General features: G+C 36.5%; 1 protein-coding gene across 3 annotated transcripts in view; it reads left to right on the plus strand.

Annotated features, from left to right (window-relative positions):
* Positions 1-10,418, plus strand: part of SMAD5 (SMAD family member 5) — a 38,796-nt gene extending 28,378 nt beyond the window's left edge. For 2 of the 3 annotated variants that reach the window (XM_012646411.1, XM_012646413.1), the window contains 3 exons: positions 5,720-5,941; positions 8,165-8,421; positions 9,579-10,351. In XM_012646411.1, the coding sequence (XP_012501865.1) occupies positions 5,720-5,941; positions 8,165-8,421; positions 9,579-9,722 (623 nt within the window). In that variant the 3' untranslated portion in view covers positions 9,723-10,351. Of the gene's footprint in view, positions 1-5,719; positions 5,942-8,164; positions 8,422-9,578 lie in introns of all 3 variants that reach the window. The other variant, XM_012646412.1, reaches the window with a different exon arrangement.
* Positions 10,419-20,931: the final 10,513 nt, after the last annotated feature.

A 20,931-nucleotide genomic window follows, 5' to 3' on the forward strand; every position in this document is an offset into this window, starting at 1 on the left:
TAATTTTAATCAAGTTCAGCTTATTATTTTTTTCATGGATTGTACCTTAAAAAAGTCATTGCTGTACCCAAAGTCCTCTGGATTTTCTCATACATGTTTATTTTAGGACTCTCTATTTTATTCATTGGTCTATATATCTACACTTGATAGTCTTGGTTACTAAAGCTTTATTATAAGGGTTTTTCCCCCCTAATTTTTTTTTGTGGTAAAATATACATAATATAAAATTTCTCATCTTAACCATTTTTAAGTATACAGTTCAGTGGCATTTAATACATTCATAATTTTGTGTGACTGTTAGGACCATCTATCTCCATAACTCTTTTCATCTTATAAAACTGAAACTTAAACCCATTAAATAATAACATCCTCTTCTCCCCTCCCCCTAGCCCTTGGCAACCACCACCTTCTTTCTGTCTCTGATTTCAACTACTTTATATACCTCATATAAGTGGAATTATATAGTAGTCGTCTTTTTGTGACTGGCTAATTTCACTTAGCATACTCTCCTCAGGGTTCATCTGTGTTGTAGGATGTGTCAGAATTTCATTTCTTTTTAAGGCTGAATAATATTTCATTCTGTGTGTACACCACATTTTGTTTATCCATTTGTCCGTTGATGGACGCTTGAGTTGCTTCCACTTTTTGGCTATTGTGAATAATGCTGCTGTACACTTGGGTGTACACATCTCTTCAAGACCCTGCTTTCGATTCTTTTGGATATATACTTAGAAGTGAACTTGCTTGATTATTTGGTAATTCTGTTTTTAATCTTTTGAAGAATAGCCATATTATTTTTCACAATGGCTGTACCATTTTATATTCCCACTAACAATGCACTAGAGTTCCAATTTCTCCATATCCACATTAACACTTGTTTTCTGTGTTTTGGATAATGATCATCCTACTAGGTAAGAAGTGATTTCTCATTGTAGGGTTTTTTAGTATTTTTTTATTGTCTTTTTTTTTTTCAATTGAGAATTGAAAAATTGTATATCTTTTAACCACTTTGTTTTGAAGCCTTAAGCTCCTTAGGTCTCAAGTTTATAATTTTATATTAATACATTTCTTAAAACACTGTGCATTTGTGTATTTTGTGATGATACTGAATGACGGTATGTCTTACTCTGTTCCCCACATTCCTAAGAACAGTTAAATTTCAGGCCCCCTAATAGTTTCGTTAATTTTTGAATAATGTTTTTGCTTTTTAAAATCTAGAATTTGTTATGCTAATTTACTTATAATTCAGAAACATTCAAATAATGTTTTTGCTTTTTAAAATCTAGGAATTTTGTTATGCTAATTTACTTGTAATTCATAGAATCTACTTTCATTTACTGCAAAATATCTCAGAACATGAATTTCTGGATTTGAATTCCTGCTTCTCTAGTTATTTGCTTGCAATATAGAAAGCTGGTTAATTCTCTAAGCCTAAGTTTTCAGATTTGTAAAATAGATAGTGATGATACTTACACTAGAATTATTATTAGTATGTTGATTAGATAATGTATGTAATCTTAGCACACAGAATTAGATCATACAGTAATTTCAAAATATTTTTGAAAATATAGACTATGTTTACCTACCATTATTATTTTCTTCTATTCTCCTGATTCTCTAGAGATTAGAATGCTTTTTCAAAGTGGGGTATGTTAGATGCCCGTTGGAATATAATCTGTCTCAGCCAAACAACTGAGCCCTTTTGGAGGAACTTGACACTCAAGTTTTCTCACCTTTGTAAATGTCTTTTCTCACCAGAATTTCTTCTCATTTCAGTCAGAATATTTGTATTTTCTCCTTTCTCTGACAGAGAAGTGACAAAAAGGAAATCGAAGTTAAATTGCAATGCCTTGAATCACCAGTTAACTACAGTATATCCTTTGCTGTGAGCAGAGACATTGCTTTCCTTGTTCTCCTTTTCATCCTAACCAAACTGCCTCTTTAGTTTTGCTTAGCATTTTTTTCCTATAAGCTTCTCCTCATTCTTAGCTCTGGTTTTCCTGACACTGTTCTTATTAACTTCCTGCTACTCATTGGTATGTGTCTTTGGTTATGGGCCTCTCCTTGTTCCATCTTTTGTATAAACTTCTTTAAAATCTGAGCTCTTACGACATTTCTCTATGGGTCCACGTTGGTTTATATTCCTCTCTCACTCCTCATCTGAGTTCTTTGCAGTTGAATAATCAGAATTGAGTTTTAAAAGTTAAACTACTCTCAGAAAAATAAGTTAACCAGCTCTTTTGTACTGCCTACATAGACCACGTGATTGCTCTTAAGTATTTCTTGGACATTTTTTATCTCTGCCTTTTTTGAAAGAGAATTGAGGGACCATGACTTCTCCGATTTCAGCTCTAAGAGAGACACCTGGATAACGAGCTTCGATGTGTCTCTCCCACCCATTGTATCCATTATGAGTTGTTGACTTTTGCTCTAATAAGAGTTTGGACAGTATCTTATATTGTGTACAAACCTTTTTCTGTAGGCAATTCTATCATGTAAAATTTAAACTTTTTTTTTTACCCAAAGATAATGTTTATTTAGTTGTTTTTCTTTCTTTTTAAAAAATAAACTTTATTTTTTAGTTCAATTTTAGGTTCACAGCAAAATCGAGTGGAAAATACAAAGAGTTCTCACATACCCTCTTCTCCCACATTATCGGCATCCTGCACCAGAGTGGTACATTTGTTACAGTTAATGAGCCTTCACTGACACATGGTTATCACCCAGAATCCATAATTTAGGTTGGGTCATTTATGGTTTTGTGCATTCTGTGGGTTTTTAATACGTGGTATCCAACATTATGATAACCATGCAGAATCGTTTTTACTTTCCTAAAAATCCTCTGCTCTGCCTGTCTTATCCCTTCCTCCCCCTAGCTCCTTGCAACCACTAATCTTTTCACTGTCTCCATAGTTGAGCCTTTTCCAAAATGTCAGATGTTGGAGTCATACTGTACGTAGCCTTTTCAGACTGGCTTCTTTCACTTAGTAATATGCATTTAAGGTTCCTCCATGTCTTTTCATAGCTTCATGGCTCATTTCTTTTTAGCACTGAATAATAATCTATTGTCTCAGTGTACCCCAGTTTATCCATTCACCTACTGAAGGACTTCTTGGTTCCTTCCGCATTTTGGCAATTAGGAATGAAGCTGCTATAAACATCCACGTGCAGGTTTTTGTGTAGATACAGTTTTCAATACATTTGAGTAAATACCAAGAAGCATGATTGCTGGACCATATGTTAAGAGTGTGTTTATTTTTGTAAGAAACTACCAGTCTGTCTTCTAAAGTGGTTGTACCATTTTCCCACCAGCTATGAATGAGAGTTCCTGGTGCTTCACATTCTTACCAACATTTGGTGTTGTCATTGTTTTGGATTTTGGCCATTCTAATAGGTGTGTAGTAGTAGCTCATTGTTGTTTTAATTTGCAATTCTTTAATGACATACCATATTGAGCGTCTTTGCCTACTTGACATCTCTGTATCTATGGTGAGGTGTCTGTTCATGTCTTTTGCCCATACTTCAGTCAGGTTGATTGTTATTATTGAGTTTTAAGAGTTCTTTGTATGTTTTGGATTATAGTCCTTTATCATATATCTTTTGTAAATATTTTCTCACCCAATCAGCTTGTCTTCTGATTGTCTAGACAGTGTCTTTCTCAAAGCAAAAATTTTTAATTTTAATCAAGTTCAGCTTATTATTTTTTTCATGGATTGTACCTTAAAAAAGTCATTGCTGTACCCAAAGTCCCCTGGATTTTCTCATACATTATCTTCTAGGAGTTTTATAGTTTTGCATTTTACATTCAGGTCTGATTCATCTTGAGTTAATTTTTGTGAAGAGTGTAAGGTCTGTGTCTAGATTTTTTTTTTTTTTTTTTTTGGCATGTGAATGTCCAGTTCCTGTATCATTTATTGAAAAGAGTATTTTTTCCTCCATCGTGTTGCCTTTGCTCCTTTGTCAAAGATCAGTTGGCTACATTTATGTGGGTCTGTTTCAGGGCTCTCTACTTTGTTCCTTTGATCTATTCGTCTGTTCTTTTACTAATACCACATTGTCTTGATTACTGTACCTTTATAGTAAGTTTTAAAGTCAGTTAATGTCGTTCCTCCAACTTTGTTCTTTTCCTGCAGTATTGTGTTGGCTGTTATGGGTCTTTTTTCTCTACATATAAATTTCAGAATCATTTTGTCACTATCCACAAAATAACTTGCTGAGATTTTGATTTCCATTATATAATCTATAGGTCAAACTGGGAAACACTGACATCTCAACAATATTGGATCATCTTATCCTTAAACATAGAATCTCTCTCCATTTATTTAGTTCTTTGATTTCTTTCATCAGAGTTTAGAAGTTTTCCTCGTATAGATCATGTTTCTATTTTGTTAAATTTATACCTAAGTATTTCATTTTTGGGGACTCTAATGTAAATGGTAATGACTTTTTAATTTCAGATTCCATTAGTTCATTGCTGGTATATAGGAAAGCAATTGACTTTTATATATTAACCTTCTATCCTGCAACCTGCTGTAATTGCTTACTAGTTCGTGAGTCTTTGGTCAGTTTTTTCATATTTTCTACATAGATAACCATGTCATTTGCCAACATGTACAGTTTTATTAGTATCTCTTCCTTCCAAATCTGTGTACCTTTTACTTCATTTTCTTATAGCATTAGCAAGGACTTTCAGTATTATGTTGAAAAGGAGTGTCTGAGAGGAGACATCCTTGCCTTATTACTGATCTTGGCAGGAAAGCTTCTAGTTTCTCACCATGAAGTATGATGTTAGCTGTAGATTTTCTGTAGATGTTCTGTGTCAAGTTGAGGAAATTCTTCACTATTCCCAGTTTGCAGAGATTCTCAGTTTTTTAGTTCATTTTTTTGTTTAGAATAATTTTACAGATACTAATAATAGAGTTAAGTCTTTGAAAATGCTGAAAAAATTGTGTCTCAAATTTAACCCAAATTAGTTTCTGCTAAAAAAGAAAAATCAAAATGTGTTGTTGCTGCTATGTTCTGAATTATGTCCTCATGATGAGATTATTGTGATTAGACTTCAACAATAATAACAGAAAAAAAAGTCCTTATCTTTTAGAGATACATACCAAAGTATTTACAGATAAAATTATAAGAAGACAGAAATTATAAGAAAAGTTCTACCTTCCACAAAACTCTACAACATGAATATAATGCAGCCAGATTCTTTGCCACTTTATAACAAAGATAGGTTGTTTTTCCTTATAAGGAGATGAAGGGAGTTGGATCTTTCTCTTAAGAGCATGCACGGAGGAGAGGCCCTATGTATGACCACACAGTGAGCGGGCAGCTGTCCTCGAGCCAGGAAGTGGCCCTCATGGAATAGGCCAGCACCTTGGACTTCTCAGCCTCCAGAACTGTCAGAAATAAATTTCTGTTGTTTAAGCGACTCTCTACGGTATATTGTTGTAGCAGTCTGAGTAAGCTAAGACAGTTGCCTATCCTTGTATTTCTAGAATTTTTTAAATTAGCATATTCAAGTCTATTTCTAGTGTCTGTTTTTTGGCTGTAGACTCAAAGCTAGGAAGGACAGTGAGTGAGACTTGAGTGAAATATCTGAAAATTTTCTTTTTCATGTAGTGCTTGGGTTGGGTTAAAGGGCAAATACAAAACACATAAAGAAGTCTGGATTTTCTTATACTCATTTATTAAATTTTTTTCCTGTCTGATTTGTTCACAGATGTTCAGCCTGTTGCCTATGAAGAGCCCAAACATTGGTGTTCAATTGTCTACTATGAATTAAACAATCGTGTTGGGGAAGCTTTTCATGCATCTTCTACTAGTGTTTTAGTAGATGGATTCACAGATCCTTCAAATAACAAAAGTAGATTCTGCTTGGGGTTGCTGTCAAATGTTAATCGTAATTCGACAATTGAAAACACTAGGCGACATATTGGAAAAGGTAATCATGTCATTTCCCTGTATTTGATTGAATTCAGTCATTTGTAGTACTTGCTGTGTACCGCGCATTGTGTAAGGTAGCCAGAAGCATACAAAGAAGCTTAAGGCATGGCCTCTGCCTTAAGCTGCAGATAGTGAAGAATGTATTAATCAAATAAAGACATAAATAAAGAAACAAAGTTTTCCTTATCTTGCTTAGTTTTTTTTCGTAGTGCTAAGGATCTGAAATCATATTACTACTTTCTCTGGTTTTTGAATGTCACCTTGACTGGAATAAGCTGTGCAGGAATTTGCCTTGTTCACAACAATATCCTCAGTAGCTAGAACAGTGCCTGGCTCACAGTAAAGACACAACAAATATTTGTGGAATGGTGTATTTGCACGCTAGTGAAAGATTAGAATTTTATAATTATGGTATTTGTGGAGTATTTTAGGTTGAGATGACATGTAAGAATTACCATGATGTTGGAGGAGCAGAGTTAGACGTGGGAAATCCAACGTGAATGACATTAAGGCTTCAGTGGCTTTACCATCCCCCTTTTAAATTCAGGTAACAAGGTTCTGTTTACAGCTCATCCTCCAGAATAGTTGCCACAACAAACAAGGGGCTTTTCACACTGCAATGAAATGTCAAAGACTGGTGCATCAAGTGGTCAGGAAGGAAACTCATCCCAGGTAGAGAGTGTTGCCTGTTTCTCTAGAAGTTTTGTTTTTGTTCCTCGTTTCTTTTTGCTTCTTTGACTTGAGAGAGTCTTGGTCCAAAATAGGAACTAAAGGTAAATAAATATAATTGTGATAGGACTTCTTATAGAAGAGAGTCAGGAAAATACTGTGGCCAAAAATAAGTTGAAAACAAAGTTTTCATTCTCTTTTGGCTTTACTGCCGCCTTGCCGTGATTGTTTTTAGGTAAAATGCCTCACTTCTCTACATTGATTCCTCCCACACACACACACCCACACTAAAGTAGAAATAATTTAAGGAAACTCTAGTGAATTTTGAAATTCTACAATCAGAGTTTTCCCTTTTTTCCCAGTATGTAGTTCTAGGACCCTTTCTTTCATGGCTTATTTTTATTTGCTCAGAAACAAAACAAGTCTGTGACTCCCATTGTGCAGAGGTACCTGTATAGAGGGTTGGTGCTAAAAAGCACTGTTTGCAGTAGTGAAAAGTAGTGCCAAGCTGCCCACTGGTAGACAGTTAAATAAATTATGTATATTCATTCTAGAATTATATGCAGCATTTAAAATATATATACAGTGGCAGATTTATATTTTGGAGCAAAGTCTCCAGCATCTATTTAGTTAAAAGAGCAAGTGTTTGGTTAATAGCATGTTAAAAAAACAAACCAAACCAAACACACACATATGCACTTACACACAAAGTCACATGAAAATGTCATGTGGGGACATACACATGCAATTAAATGGATATATACCAAACTGATAGCAGTATCTGCCTCTGAAGAAGAAAAGCGAAGGAGCTGATGGAGGGATATGTTGGGAAAATACTTCATGACTTCAGCTTTCATTATATAATTTGAATTTTAATATTGAAAGTGTTTTCACATATTATTTATATATATTTTAAATATCAAAAAAAATTTTAAAGGAAAGTAAAATCTGCCATTTAAAAGCTCTTCCTGCGACCTGAACTAACATATGTAACTTTGGAGGGTTTTTTTGTTTGTTTTGTTTTGTTTTGTTTTGTTTTAGTGTTGCCGTCTTCTTCCTTAACAAAAAGAGTGTGTAAAATCTGCCAAGGATTGTGATAGTTGATACCACCAGTCATTCATTTGAAAGGACTCACCAAAAGGAGATTTTTGGTTTTTTTTTTTTTTTTTTTTATCCATTCGGCCAGTCTATATCTCTTGAGAAGGGAGTTCAAACCATTCACATTTTTTTTTTTTTTTTTTTTAGCTACCTGTTTTCTCTCATAGAGATGATAAGTGATTGTTGGAAAAGGGAAAAAACCTAAGAACCCATAAGCTGATATTCTGCCAACTTGAGGCTTTCCGCTTAGTTATTTGAGGATCATTTTAGCTTTAGGCGGACGTTAACCTCTTGTTTATCTTTGGCAGCAGCAGGCCATCTAGTGGTAGCTTCAATCTAAAGGCTGTTGAGAGTTTGCTGTGGGTTAGTGGATACTTTGGTTGCAACATACAACCTCTTTGGCTTCCTTACAGTGCTTTGTGAAACTGACTCTCGTAATGCCTGTCTTTTCAAGGCGTTCACCTGTACTATGTTGGTGGGGAGGTGTATGCGGAGTGCCTCAGCGACAGCAGCATCTTTGTACAGAGTAGGAACTGCAACTTTCACCATGGCTTTCATCCTACTACCGTCTGTAAGATTCCCAGCAGCTGTAGCCTCAAAATTTTTAACAATCAGGAGTTTGCTCAGCTTCTGGCTCAGTCTGTCAACCACGGGTTTGAGGCAGTCTATGAGCTCACCAAAATGTGTACCATTCGAATGAGTTTTGTCAAGGTGAGTGGGTCATGACCTGTGAAGTAATTTGAGCAACTGTAAGTATGTATATTATGTCTTTGGGTTATAATAGAAAAAAAATTCTTTGTTAAATGAAAGGTGATAATTACTTTTGACCTGGTTTAATAGGTTTTTAAATGAAATTCTTGAATTTATCATTTTAACCACATAATAGGTCTGAGATTTCATTTTGTAGTCCAGACATTATAAAATTTATGATTGATACTGATTTTGATACTGAATAGGGGCTGAGTTAAAAGCATTTAATATCAATACTGCTTTTTGAGTTCTTTAACTTTAACAATTTTGATTATTATTAGATTCCATTAGGGTGGCTTAACAGAATTCTTTAGAGTACTAAAATTATTTTACTTGTATCTAAACTCTGTCATTAAGGATTTGAAAAGTTCAAAGAACTTTTCAAGTTTATTATTTACTCTCCGGGCCGTAGTTTGTTGATATTCCGAAGGTTATGGTTTGTGAAAAAAATTTTGAAAGAATTTTAGTCATACATTTAAGCAACCTATACTATATCCACGTGGGCCTTAAGGATTTAGTCCAAGAAGAGCAACTGTTAAATGCTGTGTGTGGGTTTTTCTTTTTGGTATTCAGTACCATGGTCCAGCTTTGTTAATCTCCACTCCCCCATCTTCTCCACTCCTCTCCTCTCCATGGGCCAGGAGTACCATAACAAGTAAAACAGAGAACTTAATAAATCCGGGAAAATAAAAGTAACTTGAAAAGCAAAAATTTTTGGTAACAAAATTTGACATGAACTTACATGAGGTGATTTGTGGATTTTATTTATCTCATTAAGTGAGAATGTATCTCTCTGCAGAAATATTAATGTTTTAATCATGAAATATTCTCTATTACCTTTATAAAATTAAAAATATTCTGAAACATCCAGACTTAATGGTTTCTATTAAGGGTATTATATGTTATTTAAAAATTCATATATCTTTGTAAAATGGAGCTGTTGTCTTGTTTTTAATTCCATGGTAAGGCTAAGATTGGTTTTGTGATAGTTATTCCCTTTAAGTACATTCTGTATATCTCTACTGTTAAAAGTATCTTTTTGTTTTATGGTAAAATTGGTTTAGACTGGTTGACAATTTAAAGAGGGTTTTTTTTGTGATTTCTGTTCATTTTCACAGGGCTGGGGAGCAGAATATCACCGACAGGATGTTACCAGCACCCCATGCTGGATTGAAATTCATCTTCATGGGCCTCTTCAATGGCTGGATAAAGTCCTCACTCAGATGGGCTCCCCTCTGAACCCCATATCTTCTGTTTCATAGTGCAGAAGTATTCTTTTCAATTATTAGTGGACTTGTTTTAATTTTAGAGAAACTTTGAGTACAGATACTGTGAGCTTACATGGAAAACAGATATTACAGCTTATTTTTTTTCTACATAATTGTGACCAATACATTTGTATTTTGTGATGAATCTACATTTGTTTGTATCGATGTTCGTGTGATTTACTCCCAAAAGTGTTGTGAAAGATGCAGAGTAAGTATTATGCCCCAGTTCAGAAGTTTGGTATGGATCTTAAACTGGAACATACTTTTACTTTATTGTCCTAACAATTTTTTATTTGTTGAATTTTTTTCAAAAAGTAATGCATCACATGATGAAAAATTATAATGATGTTTAAGAGGGTATATACAATGAAAAGTAAGTCTTCCCTCCTATTCTCTATTCTTTATCTTCCCAAACCTGTACTTCTATCAGTTTCTTTGTCCCACCAACTTAAAAAAAAAAAAAGTATAATTCATTGTTTTGCAAAAATGTACGGTAGGGGCTTAAAAGAAACTATAAAAAAGATCTTTTATTTGAAGGAACACTATGCACTGCTCTAACAAGTAGTGTTCAGTAAAAGCAAAGTGATAGTTTTTTAGGTGACATCATAAAATTGACATTTAATACAGATCAATGTTTGTCAGTGTAATGTGACTTCATGCTACATATCTTTTGTAAAACATTTCCTTTTTAAAGAACTTACTGCAAGTAACTGATCTCAAGTATGTCATTTACTCAAAATTTGTCATAAGTACTACTTTATAGCTAGTGATAGTATGTGCACGGCCTTGTTTGGCTGGCTATGTTTGCTGCTTTTGGACAATGTTGCAAGAACTCTAATTTTGACATGCATTAATCTTTTATTTTGCACTTTTATGGGTGACAATTTTTAGCATAACCTTTGGTAAAACACACTCAAGTGACTTGGACTTAGATGCTTATCCTTACTTCCTTGGAACCCCTTTTGTATTAATAAACACTGCAGTTTATAGATTACAGTTGTAGAAAGTTATGCTTCTCTAGTTTTTGTTTTATTTTAAGCCTAGATTATAAGACTGTTATTCTATAGCTCCAACTCAAGGTGCCTTTTAAATTCTCTGTAGTTTTATGGGTGTTATTAATGTTGGAAAATCATGTGCTTAATCCCATTGCTGTTGCTTGCATCCACTTCTCTGTGCAAGGACCCATGCCCTGTAGCTGTAGGGGCTCCTCCGTTGGGCCCCAGGGATGTGGCTGCCGGTCTGATACTGCAGTAGTGGATGTTGGGATAGCTGATTTTGAAACATTCATGCATCAAGGAATGCAGACTGTTTTCTTACTTATCATCGATTCTCTTTTTCCATTTTTTTAGTACCTACATGGGTGCTAGTCTCCCAGAATACAATCATCAGAGAGGAAAGACATGAAAACTCTGAAACATCCATTTAATCAATCATACCTTTGGCTCTGGGTAAAGGACTCTTGACTAGTTTTTCTAGGGAGTAGCCAAATGGACTCTTCGTTTTGACATGAGAATGAAGAAATTATTTTTTAAAAAAATATATGAATCTAATTCACCTGTCAGCAGAAACTTTACTTTCTGGTGCCTTTTGAAAGTATGTGGAGCCACGTCATTCTTCTGTGTAAAATGTTAGTGTGGTTTGACTTTCCACTTTGCCCTTTCTGTTTTTATGAGGAAAAAAAGTACATTTTTTAAGGAAAGGATTATACAGTTCCTTTTGTTTTATGCGTCATTATTTATTGCTTTGTCAGTGTGCAGCCAATGGGTGGTTTTAGTTCTTTCAGATGAAGTGCCGCTCGTGTGTTTCAGCTCACCGCTGTTTTGCTGGGTAAAAGAAATACTCTGACAGCCGCCTCAGCCTTAAAGTAAGTGTCAACACAACATGCATTCTGAGTCTTCCAGAGTCGTGTCAGCCACATGAAAAAGAACTATGGTCTCAGTGGCAGAACTTAGGTATTTTCATCATTCTTTAATTTACCAGGCTCATGGCACAATCTTTGGAACAAATTTATGGGAAAAAAATCACTTCTGTTAAATGACAGGTACGTGTGATTAACTTCAGTGGGCTGTGGTAAACTAGTGGAAACTGTTGTCTTATTGGTGTTTTCACATGAAAGTTAATCAAAAATTGTTTTCATTTGGGGTCATCATGTCACAGCCTTTAGAGTTAGCAAGATTTTATGTGATTGGCGTTTTCTTTGTTTTCTCTAAGTCATCGTGTCTCATGGGTGATAGTACTAAAGCTATTAACCATTAAGAGTTTCATAGAGAAGTATACGCCTGCAGTATTTCCTAGAAACTGTCAACTCCAGACCCTTTGACTTTAAATGAAAATACAGTGTAGCCTCTCTTACAATCCCTAAGGATGCCCATATATCTATATATAGGAAATAAAATTTGCTAGTAAGATTTAAAAAAGCAAAACAAAACACTCAGATTCTGGCCAGTAAAAAGAAAGCACCTCTGAACAAAACCACATCAGAAAATTATAGTTCTAAGTTTTTATTTATTCTACAGAATGGTTTACAGTAAAAGTTTCAAAAACATCAGCACCACAAGAATAATCACATATTATAGCATGTACAACATACTAATTTATGCCAGCTGAAAAGACAAAATCTAAAAACAATAAAATTGCAACCAATTTGGTAAATGCAAAAAGCAGGATAGAATCAAATATCAGTAATGAATTAAAGCAGCAAAAAGATGTTGATTGGATAAAAGCAGGATATAAGAGGTGCATTTGCCTAATATCTCTACGTGAAAGAGTATTATGGTCAGGTTGGTGTTGCCTGGCTAACATTATGGAATGTAAACTGGTAGGCATGTTACTGATCTACTGAAATGGACACTTTTTTTAGAGAGTTCAAGGAGGACATCGTTCAAAATGTCAAATATATGTGTCAGACTATAAATCATTTTTCACATTTTATTGTTGCTCTATAAGAAAACTGTGGCAATAGAATTGGTTAGGTTTCTGTGGTGAAATCCAGAGTAAGATTACCAGATAGACAGTTCAATCAACCACATCTAATAGTACAGAAAGAAGATACAGCTGTTTTGTACTTTTCGTGACATATGATAGTAAGACATCCTTTTAGGATGTAAAGTGATCAATAAATATTCAGATCTGAAATGCGTTGCCAAGAGAAGAACTGGTACTCATGTTCTAAAAGCTTCCATATTACCTGAGGGTACCTGTGGGAAACAGTGCCTTCTGCTGTAGTAGTGTTCTGTTGGAAGAGAAAGTCCGTTCAGAAAATGAAATCCTGCCAACAGCAGAGAAACTCTAAACAGTTTGATAGTGCCTGTTAAAGTGCTGTGCTTCTATCATAGGGAGCATCTGATATACCAGTTTAGATCCATTTCTTTATACTTTTTCTAATCATTTACTTAATATTACTTTGGGTCATTATCACCTTTCCCACTCAAAATATATTAACACCCTTTTTACTTTCCGAGGAAGCAAGAATCTTTTGATAGTTACTGAGTTCAACCTCCAGTGATGACTTTTGGATCTGTTAACTTTTAAGAGGGTTAAAGCCCTTATTTGTCTTATTAGTTAAATCCTCAGTGTCTCGGGTATGAATATAAATGTGTCGTCATTGTACCCATCAGCTAGATAAGCAGGTATCTTTTAAGGTGGTAGATAATCTGGTGGTTTTAGAAGTGTTTGATGATTTTTATGGGAGAGAGTTTTCCTACGTGGTGGTCTAAGGTGGTCTCAGACGTTATTAGGGCAGCTTTTTGAGGGATAATCTCAGGTTTGATGCCTGTTTCCCCCAGAGCAGCAGCATTTTCCTCACTGTTACAGGTGAGATTCTTGGGAGTTTTTCTTATCACAAAATATGCATGCATCAAAAGTGAGAATTCAAGGCATTTCTTCTGCATAAACGAAGAATTATACCTGCGGGACAGAAACTTGGACAGTTCTTTGGAATTCACTGGATTACGGTTTACTATGTCCTTATTACAGGAGGTAGTATTTATCAAGCCTTTGTTATATTGGATTATTCATAATGGAATCTTATCTTCTAAAAAACAACTGTGTTATAACTGAAATAACACCCTGAAATTGGATGGTTTACCAAAACCAATGGAAGGGATCTCGCACATTGATTTTGTTTTTGTGTTTAAGAAAGCAAGCATGCTGTAATTTGCTGTAAAACAAGTGATGAGTTATTTCATTGAAAAGATCCAGTCCTAGAGCAGGTTTCTTTGGTCGTTCCTGGCAGAGTAAAAAAGGTTTGTGTGGTTCTTGTCTAAATAACTCAGTTCTTAAAATTCTTAAAATCATCATAAAACTTTATCCTTTAAGCATTTATTCAAAGATGAGGGTTTTTGAAAAGTTCGTGATTTTGTGTACAGGTAGATTTTTTTTTCACCCATTAATAGTTAGTGCCTTCTTAATACAAGCTGGTGTTAGCTATAACAAACTCCAGTGAGCCCAAAGAATCCCAAGTTCTTTGTAAAAAAGAAATTTTTTAGGGTCAGATTTTCCTTTCTAATCCCATTGGAGATGCTGCTGCTTTGATTTATTCATAAAGTATTTTAACTGTGGGGACTCTTGAGGATAATGAATGGTTGGGCAAGTGATTTTCTTTTTAACATGGTTGGTTAAAGTTGCATTTTGAAATTCACTTATTTTAAAATCGGAGAGGATTGTAATCATGTTTGTATTGCCCATATTCTCTTAAAAATATATTTCATATGCAGATGATAAAGACCAAGCCAATGGCTGCACTATAGGTCTGCTTCTTATTTGTACTTGTTCTGCTTCTGTTTATGTTGTAGAAAATGAAATTCTAGCAACATGCTTCAATTCTGTTATCTTTTTGATACTTATAAAAATGTATTAGGTTTTACTATATTGTGCTTTTCAAAGCCATAACTCTTAAGAACTTTGTTTTTGCATATTGTTTGCTAATTATTTTAATAAACCTCAAAACCTGTTTAATGTGTCCTTTTTTTTTTTTTTTGGTACTCTGTTTTGACTTACGTCTTCATTGAGTGGAGTTTAAAAATGAGGGATGAGATGATCAGTTGCTGTGACCTGCTGAGTAATCAGTCTGTTTTTGAGCTAGTGATAGAAAATTGATATACCACGCCTTTCCACTGAGCATGGGGTTTGCTCACAATGGTCAGGGTCAGTATTTTTTCCATTCTGTTTGTACAGGAAATGATGTTTTTGTTTTGTTTATTTGTTTTGTTTTCGGCCTGGAGTCTGGGGTTTTTGAGTTTAACCACCAATTTCCCTTCTCTAGATCCCACTGTCTGTAAATGAGGGGGCTTGACTGGGTGATTGGGAGGCAGAATAGGCAGATAGCTGTCAACAGAACTGGTTCTGTAGTCTGCCTGCCTGCCTTTGAGTCCTGGGCCTCATAGTTCTGTGCTCTTAGACAAGTTGCTTAATTACTCTGTGCCTCAGTTTCCTGATCTGTAAAGTAAAAGTCTACTTCATAGGATTTGGGGGGAGATGATTGGTGAAATAATACAAATAAAGTAGTTAGAATAGTACCTAGCATTTAAGAACTCATATTTTTAAATTACTGTTATCTTTTACATTTCTACTAATTTTTTGATTCAGAGTAATTATTTCTGATGCTACTTGACGTTAGTAAATCAACCCTGGGTTACCCACTTTGCGAATTTGCCATATTTTAAAACATTTTTTGTCTTCTCCTTTTCTGAAAAAACTTTAAATCACAGACTCACTTTTTATCATCGCCACTGTGGTGCACAACTTTGCCACCCTCTGAATTGCATGTACAAGAAGTGCAAGCTCATTCTAATTAGGAAGGGATGGTACAGATTCGTGTGCCCTGGCTGGAAAAGTAGCAAAACCAAAACCAAATATTCTAACCCAAAAGAATAAATATACAAGCTCTTATTTTTCTCTTTAGAGAAGAGACTTCCTTAAAAGAATCCATTTTTGTGAATCAGTTCCTTCCTGTGTTTTTATTTAAGAGGCATTTAGTAAGGCATTTTTTAACAACTTCACTGGCTGTCACAGAAGCTATTTTTAAAAATACACCTCAGTCCTAGCAAAAGACTTCAGTGAACACTGAGAGGCTGTTGACTTCTTTTAGTTAAGATAATTAGTTCTCAAATTGCTGTAGCCAAAACAGTTCCGATGATGAGGGGCGGAGACAATGGCTAATACTGTTATATGTTATAGCAGTTTTGATGCAGGTCATCATGTTTTATAAACATTTGTAAGAACGCTGTCAGCAGGCTGGGTACTACTTATGAGAAAGTACTTATTTAGAGCTCTATAGTATGTAGTTAAAAGAAGCATTTTTAAAAGCCCCTCCCCCATTTACATTTTAAATGTTACTGTGATTTTTGTTGAATTTATAAGTCTGTATCTTTAATAAACTTTTTGCAAAAACAAGAAGTCTCATGTTCTATCTAAATCACTTTTTTGTTGTATTTTTAAAAAGTGGGACTGTGGAAAATTTAAAGAAGAGCTGTTGGCAGCTTGCTTAACCATTTCCATGTTAAAGCGTGTTGGATGGGAGGTGGGAAGGGGGATTAGGCTGGTGGTTAAAAGTCTTGTGTTACCATATCGTGTCAAGCGCGTGGTACCTCTTACTGAGAGGCATATCCTGAGGCAATTTATTGGTGTTTGGAGATGGATATTGAAAAGCTCCTTATATTTTGTCTTAATCTCTTACCCCTTCCCCATCTAATCAGTCTCCCCCATTATCTCATTTTAAATAATACTTTTATCTGAGAAAAATGCGGAGGTTTTCAACAGTACAGAAAAGTATAAACTAAAATCCAAAAAGCAATAGCCAACCACTGAACGTTTATGATTGCCTTTCTAACCTGTTCTGGTAGTCACTCTGCATCGATGCTCTGCTTTCTTTGACAGATATTTAGCTGATTATGGATGGAGCTCTAGCTTCTTTTTTGGCAGGGTTCCAAAGTGTGTGTTTTGGTTCCAAAGTGTTTCTTGAATTCTGTATACCCAAGAAACCTTTTCATTCTCCATAGTATTTATGACCATCCAACATACTGTATACTTTATTTCTTTACCCTCTTTAAGGTCTGTCTCATCTCATGGGCATGTAAGCTATGTGAGATAGACCTGTGTTCCCACTGCTAGAGCAGTTCTTGATATATCGTAAGTAAGCACGCCAGTATTTGTTGAATGAATGAGAATACTAAAGCAAGATATGATTGTTTTTAATACTGGAATTCACCTTTTAAATAATGTAATAAGATATGTACACCCATAATTTGCTGAAATAAAAAAAAAATAATGTAATAAGATAATTCTTAGTTGAATTGATTCTGGCTCAGCATTTTATTGTATCTCTTTTTGTTACATGCCTCATGACAGAAGAAAAGGGAAAATCAACTAAGACCTTAGAGCACTGATATCTATTCTTTCTCTTTGAATTTTGGACCTTTGCCCCAAAGTTATCAGATTCCTGGAATTGTTGCTTAGAGAACCTACAAAATTAACAGTCAAGTTGGAGTTTTAACCTGTTGACATTTAGTATTTTCCCAGAGAAAGTAGAAAGGGCATGGTTCCCTTGATGTGTTTGACAAGAGAAAATAATCCAAAAGGGTATACTTTTATTTTAGAGCTTATAGAGGTGGGGGTTTTAGAACCTTGTAGTTTGATTTTATTACAGTAATGTAGAAATAAGAAGGCTGCCAAGAAGATGTTCATATGAAAAGAAGGTCCTTTCCTTTTGTCTGTTTAGTAAACCATTGGAAGTTTACCCATTCTCCCTTTCCTTAGTTACGGAACACCTGTGTCCAGCTGGATACCATATTTCCCAGCTTCCCTTTCAGGTAGGTATGGTCATGTGACTATGTTCTGGCCAATAGGGTAGAAGCAGGAGTGATAGGCACCACTTCTGCCTTGTGCTTGGAAGAGGAATATATTCCTTGCTCCTTTCCCCTTCTTAATGGCTGGGATGCAGGTACGATGGCAGGAACTAGAGAAGCCACCTTGAAGTGGACGTGGGAGCTGAGGGGTGAGGGTGACAATGCTGTGCTACCCCTGGAAGATGACCGAGAGAAACTTGGGGGATACACGTGGCTGTTTTTTGTTACAACAGCTTAGACTGTAACCTAATTAATACTAATTTGCTATTCAGTTCTCTCACCAAACCTTTATGGAGTGCTTACTACAAGTCAAGCTTTATACTAGGCAGTAGACCTAGAGCCATAGTTCTTGTCTCATGGAAAGTGAGGCTATAACATAATTTAGAGTATTGGGTTCCTACCTAATTAGGTTAATCTGATCAGTTGGGAGGGTGGAGAAGCAGGAACCCAGAATGAAGGAGACTTTAAAATACAGACTGTGCTCCTGCATTTCTGAGTATTTGTATTTTTCCTGGCCCTGAGCAGTATCGGTTTGTTCATTAGACTAATATTTGAGGGCCTGTTAGATGTCTGGCTGAGGATAAACAGTGGATGAAACAAAAATCTTTCCCTTGAGGATCTTCAGTTGTGGTTGATGGAGACACCAAACGTGGTAAATAAAATAGTGTTCACTGGTAAGTTCCAAAGCAGGAAAGGGAGACGGGTGAGGGGAAGAAGGGGAATTGCTATTTTAGATCTATTAGCCAGAGAAGGTCTCATTGAGAAGATTATCTTTGATCAAAGTCTAGGAAGAGATGAGGAAGTCGGTATGTGAAGTAGTGGTTTAATTGATTCTTATTTAAGGCAATTCAGAAGGCATATGAATGGTATTGTAACAATCTGTGCTTTCCTGCAGGAAAAGGAGTGATTCAAGCAGAAAAAGCTAATGGTACAAACTTTTAAATTGCATGTTCTTTGGTCTCTGCAGGAGATGCAAGGATAATTGAGGTGTTACATGGATGGAGACAAGAAATGTTAGTTGCGAACAACTCTGTGGATCACCACCCGCAGAAAACTGGCCAGTTGGAGGACCAATCAATAAAGGAGAGTTGGACTCAGTATTTCATCTGATAAAAGTTTAATTTAAGGCAGAAAACCAAAGGAGACATGTTCAGATGAGAACACACAGGCAAATTTACCTTAATTTCTATATTTCATTCAACAAGTATTTATTGAGTGCCTATTTTGTCTTTAAAACTATGCTGGGCATTGGGAAAACAGCACTGACAAGGCAGACGTCCCTGACCTCATACAACTTAGATGTTAGTGGGAAGAGACAATAGGTACATAATTATGCAGTCATTTAATAGCTGTGATTAGGGAGGTGATTTGGGGCTATGATAGAATAATCTTATCTGAGGACTCAGGTAAATCCTTATCGAGGAAGAAAGATTTGAGACTTGAGTGAGAAGGCGTCAGCCAGAGGAAGAAGGAGAGACAAATAGTTTGGGTGAGGGACCTTGGGGATTGACAGGCCACTGTGACTAGAATCTGGAGTGCAAAAGGCATGTAAGGAGATGAGGCCAGAGTGGCTGGTGGGGCCAGACGATTCTAGGCTTGTTAGAGTTTTGTTTTTAATCCTGAGAGCAAGAAGAAGCCATTGAATGTATGTATTGAGTGAAGAAAGACGAAAGTGGATGTAGGGCTTTGAGTTAGGTGGTGATGGTGGAGATGGAGGGGAGTAGATGGAATAGTGTCTAGGAGGTGATGGATTGCATGTGGGAGGATGAAGAAGAGTTTAGGGTCAAGAATGACCACCATGTTTTTTATTACTTTGGGTAACCGTATGCTGGCACAATCTATAGAGATGGAGAAAACTGAAGGAGGATCTAATTGAGACAGGAAGCTGATGAGTTCTAGGCTTGTTGAGTTTGAAGTTTCCTATGAGATACCCAAATGGAAGTGTTGAGTGGGCTCAGGGATAGTATGGAGAGAGTATGAAATGCAGCTGAAGCCATGAGAGGGGATGAGTAGCTTAGGGGGAAAGCGCAGAGCTGAGAAAAGACCCAGAATGGCTGCCCTCCAACTCTGGGCACAGCTCTCGGGAAACACAGACCTCTGTTGTTTTGTGATAGTACATGCCTGAGAAAGGGCTTCAAGTCACAGAAGGCTCTTTGTACTACTACAGGCACTTCTCACATTGTCACGCTGGTTAATGATGATGGCATTTACTACATACCAAACATGAGCTGAACACTTTACCTAGAGTGTCTCACTCAATGTCGAAAATCCTAAACAGCAGGTATTATTATTATCTCCATTTTACAGATGGGGAAATTGAAGCTATCAGAAATTCAGAAGCGTGATCAAGGCATGGAGTAGATGAGCAAGCTTAGGCTCCGGGACTCAGGCTCTTGGTCACCACTGTGCTGCCTCTCACTGGTCCCTAGTATCTGCAACCACCTCCCCACCCAATCTCCACCCCCTTAACCTCCATCAAAAATATCTCCCTCAACCTCTGGCTGGCTCCCAGTGGCTGTTAGGGCAGAGGAGCCCATATACCTAGGACATGGGCTCTATTCCTGTTTTCAGCCCGCCACACCTGGCTCTCCAAAGGTGGTTCCAAGGCATCTTGGAATGGGTGGGGTAGTGAAGGGTGGGGGGATGCGTGTGTACAGGTCTACCTCCCAGATGTCCATCTGTCTTCACCTGGGCTGCCATAACCAAATACCACGGACTCGTGGCTTAAACAACAGAAATTTATTTTCTCACAGTTTGTAAACTAGAAGTCTGAGATCAAGATGCCAGCTGACTCGGTTTCTACTGAGGGCCCACTTCCTGGTTTGCAGATGACCATCTTCTTGCTGTGTCCTCACATGACCTTTCCTCAGTGCGTGTATGTGGTGAGTTCGAGCCTCTCGAGCTCTCTGGGGTCTCATAAGGACACTAATCCTATCAGATCAAGGCCCCAACCTTACGATTCCATGTGACTGCTTCCTTCACACACAGCCACTCTGGGAGCTAGGGCTTCAACAGATGAATTTTGAGATGACACACCATCTAAATGTCCAGTCACTATATTATAGTCCATTTTACACATAAGTAGAGGGTGAACATGAGCTTGGCCACATCCCTGCTGCCTAGGGGAGAATCTGAGGCCGGATCCAACATGAAGAAAGAACCTGTTACTGCCCAGCCAGTAGTCCAACACTGTCCTGGAGAAGGTTCACAGGCTGGCAGCTGGTACCCTTACTGACCCTGCTTGCTTTCTAGATTCCAGCTCTATATGGGCTCACTTATCCTGAAATTTATTCCAAAAGCATCCATTGATTTGAAGTGGACAAACCTTTGGCTTAGGTGGCTGAGGCTGCTGCAACCCT

This window comes from Propithecus coquereli, unplaced genomic scaffold, assembly GCF_000956105.1.
Source record: "Propithecus coquereli isolate 6110/MARCELLA unplaced genomic scaffold, Pcoq_1.0 Scaffold242, whole genome shotgun sequence".
In the NCBI taxonomy this organism is placed as follows: Eukaryota; Metazoa; Chordata; class Mammalia; order Primates; family Indriidae; genus Propithecus; species Propithecus coquereli.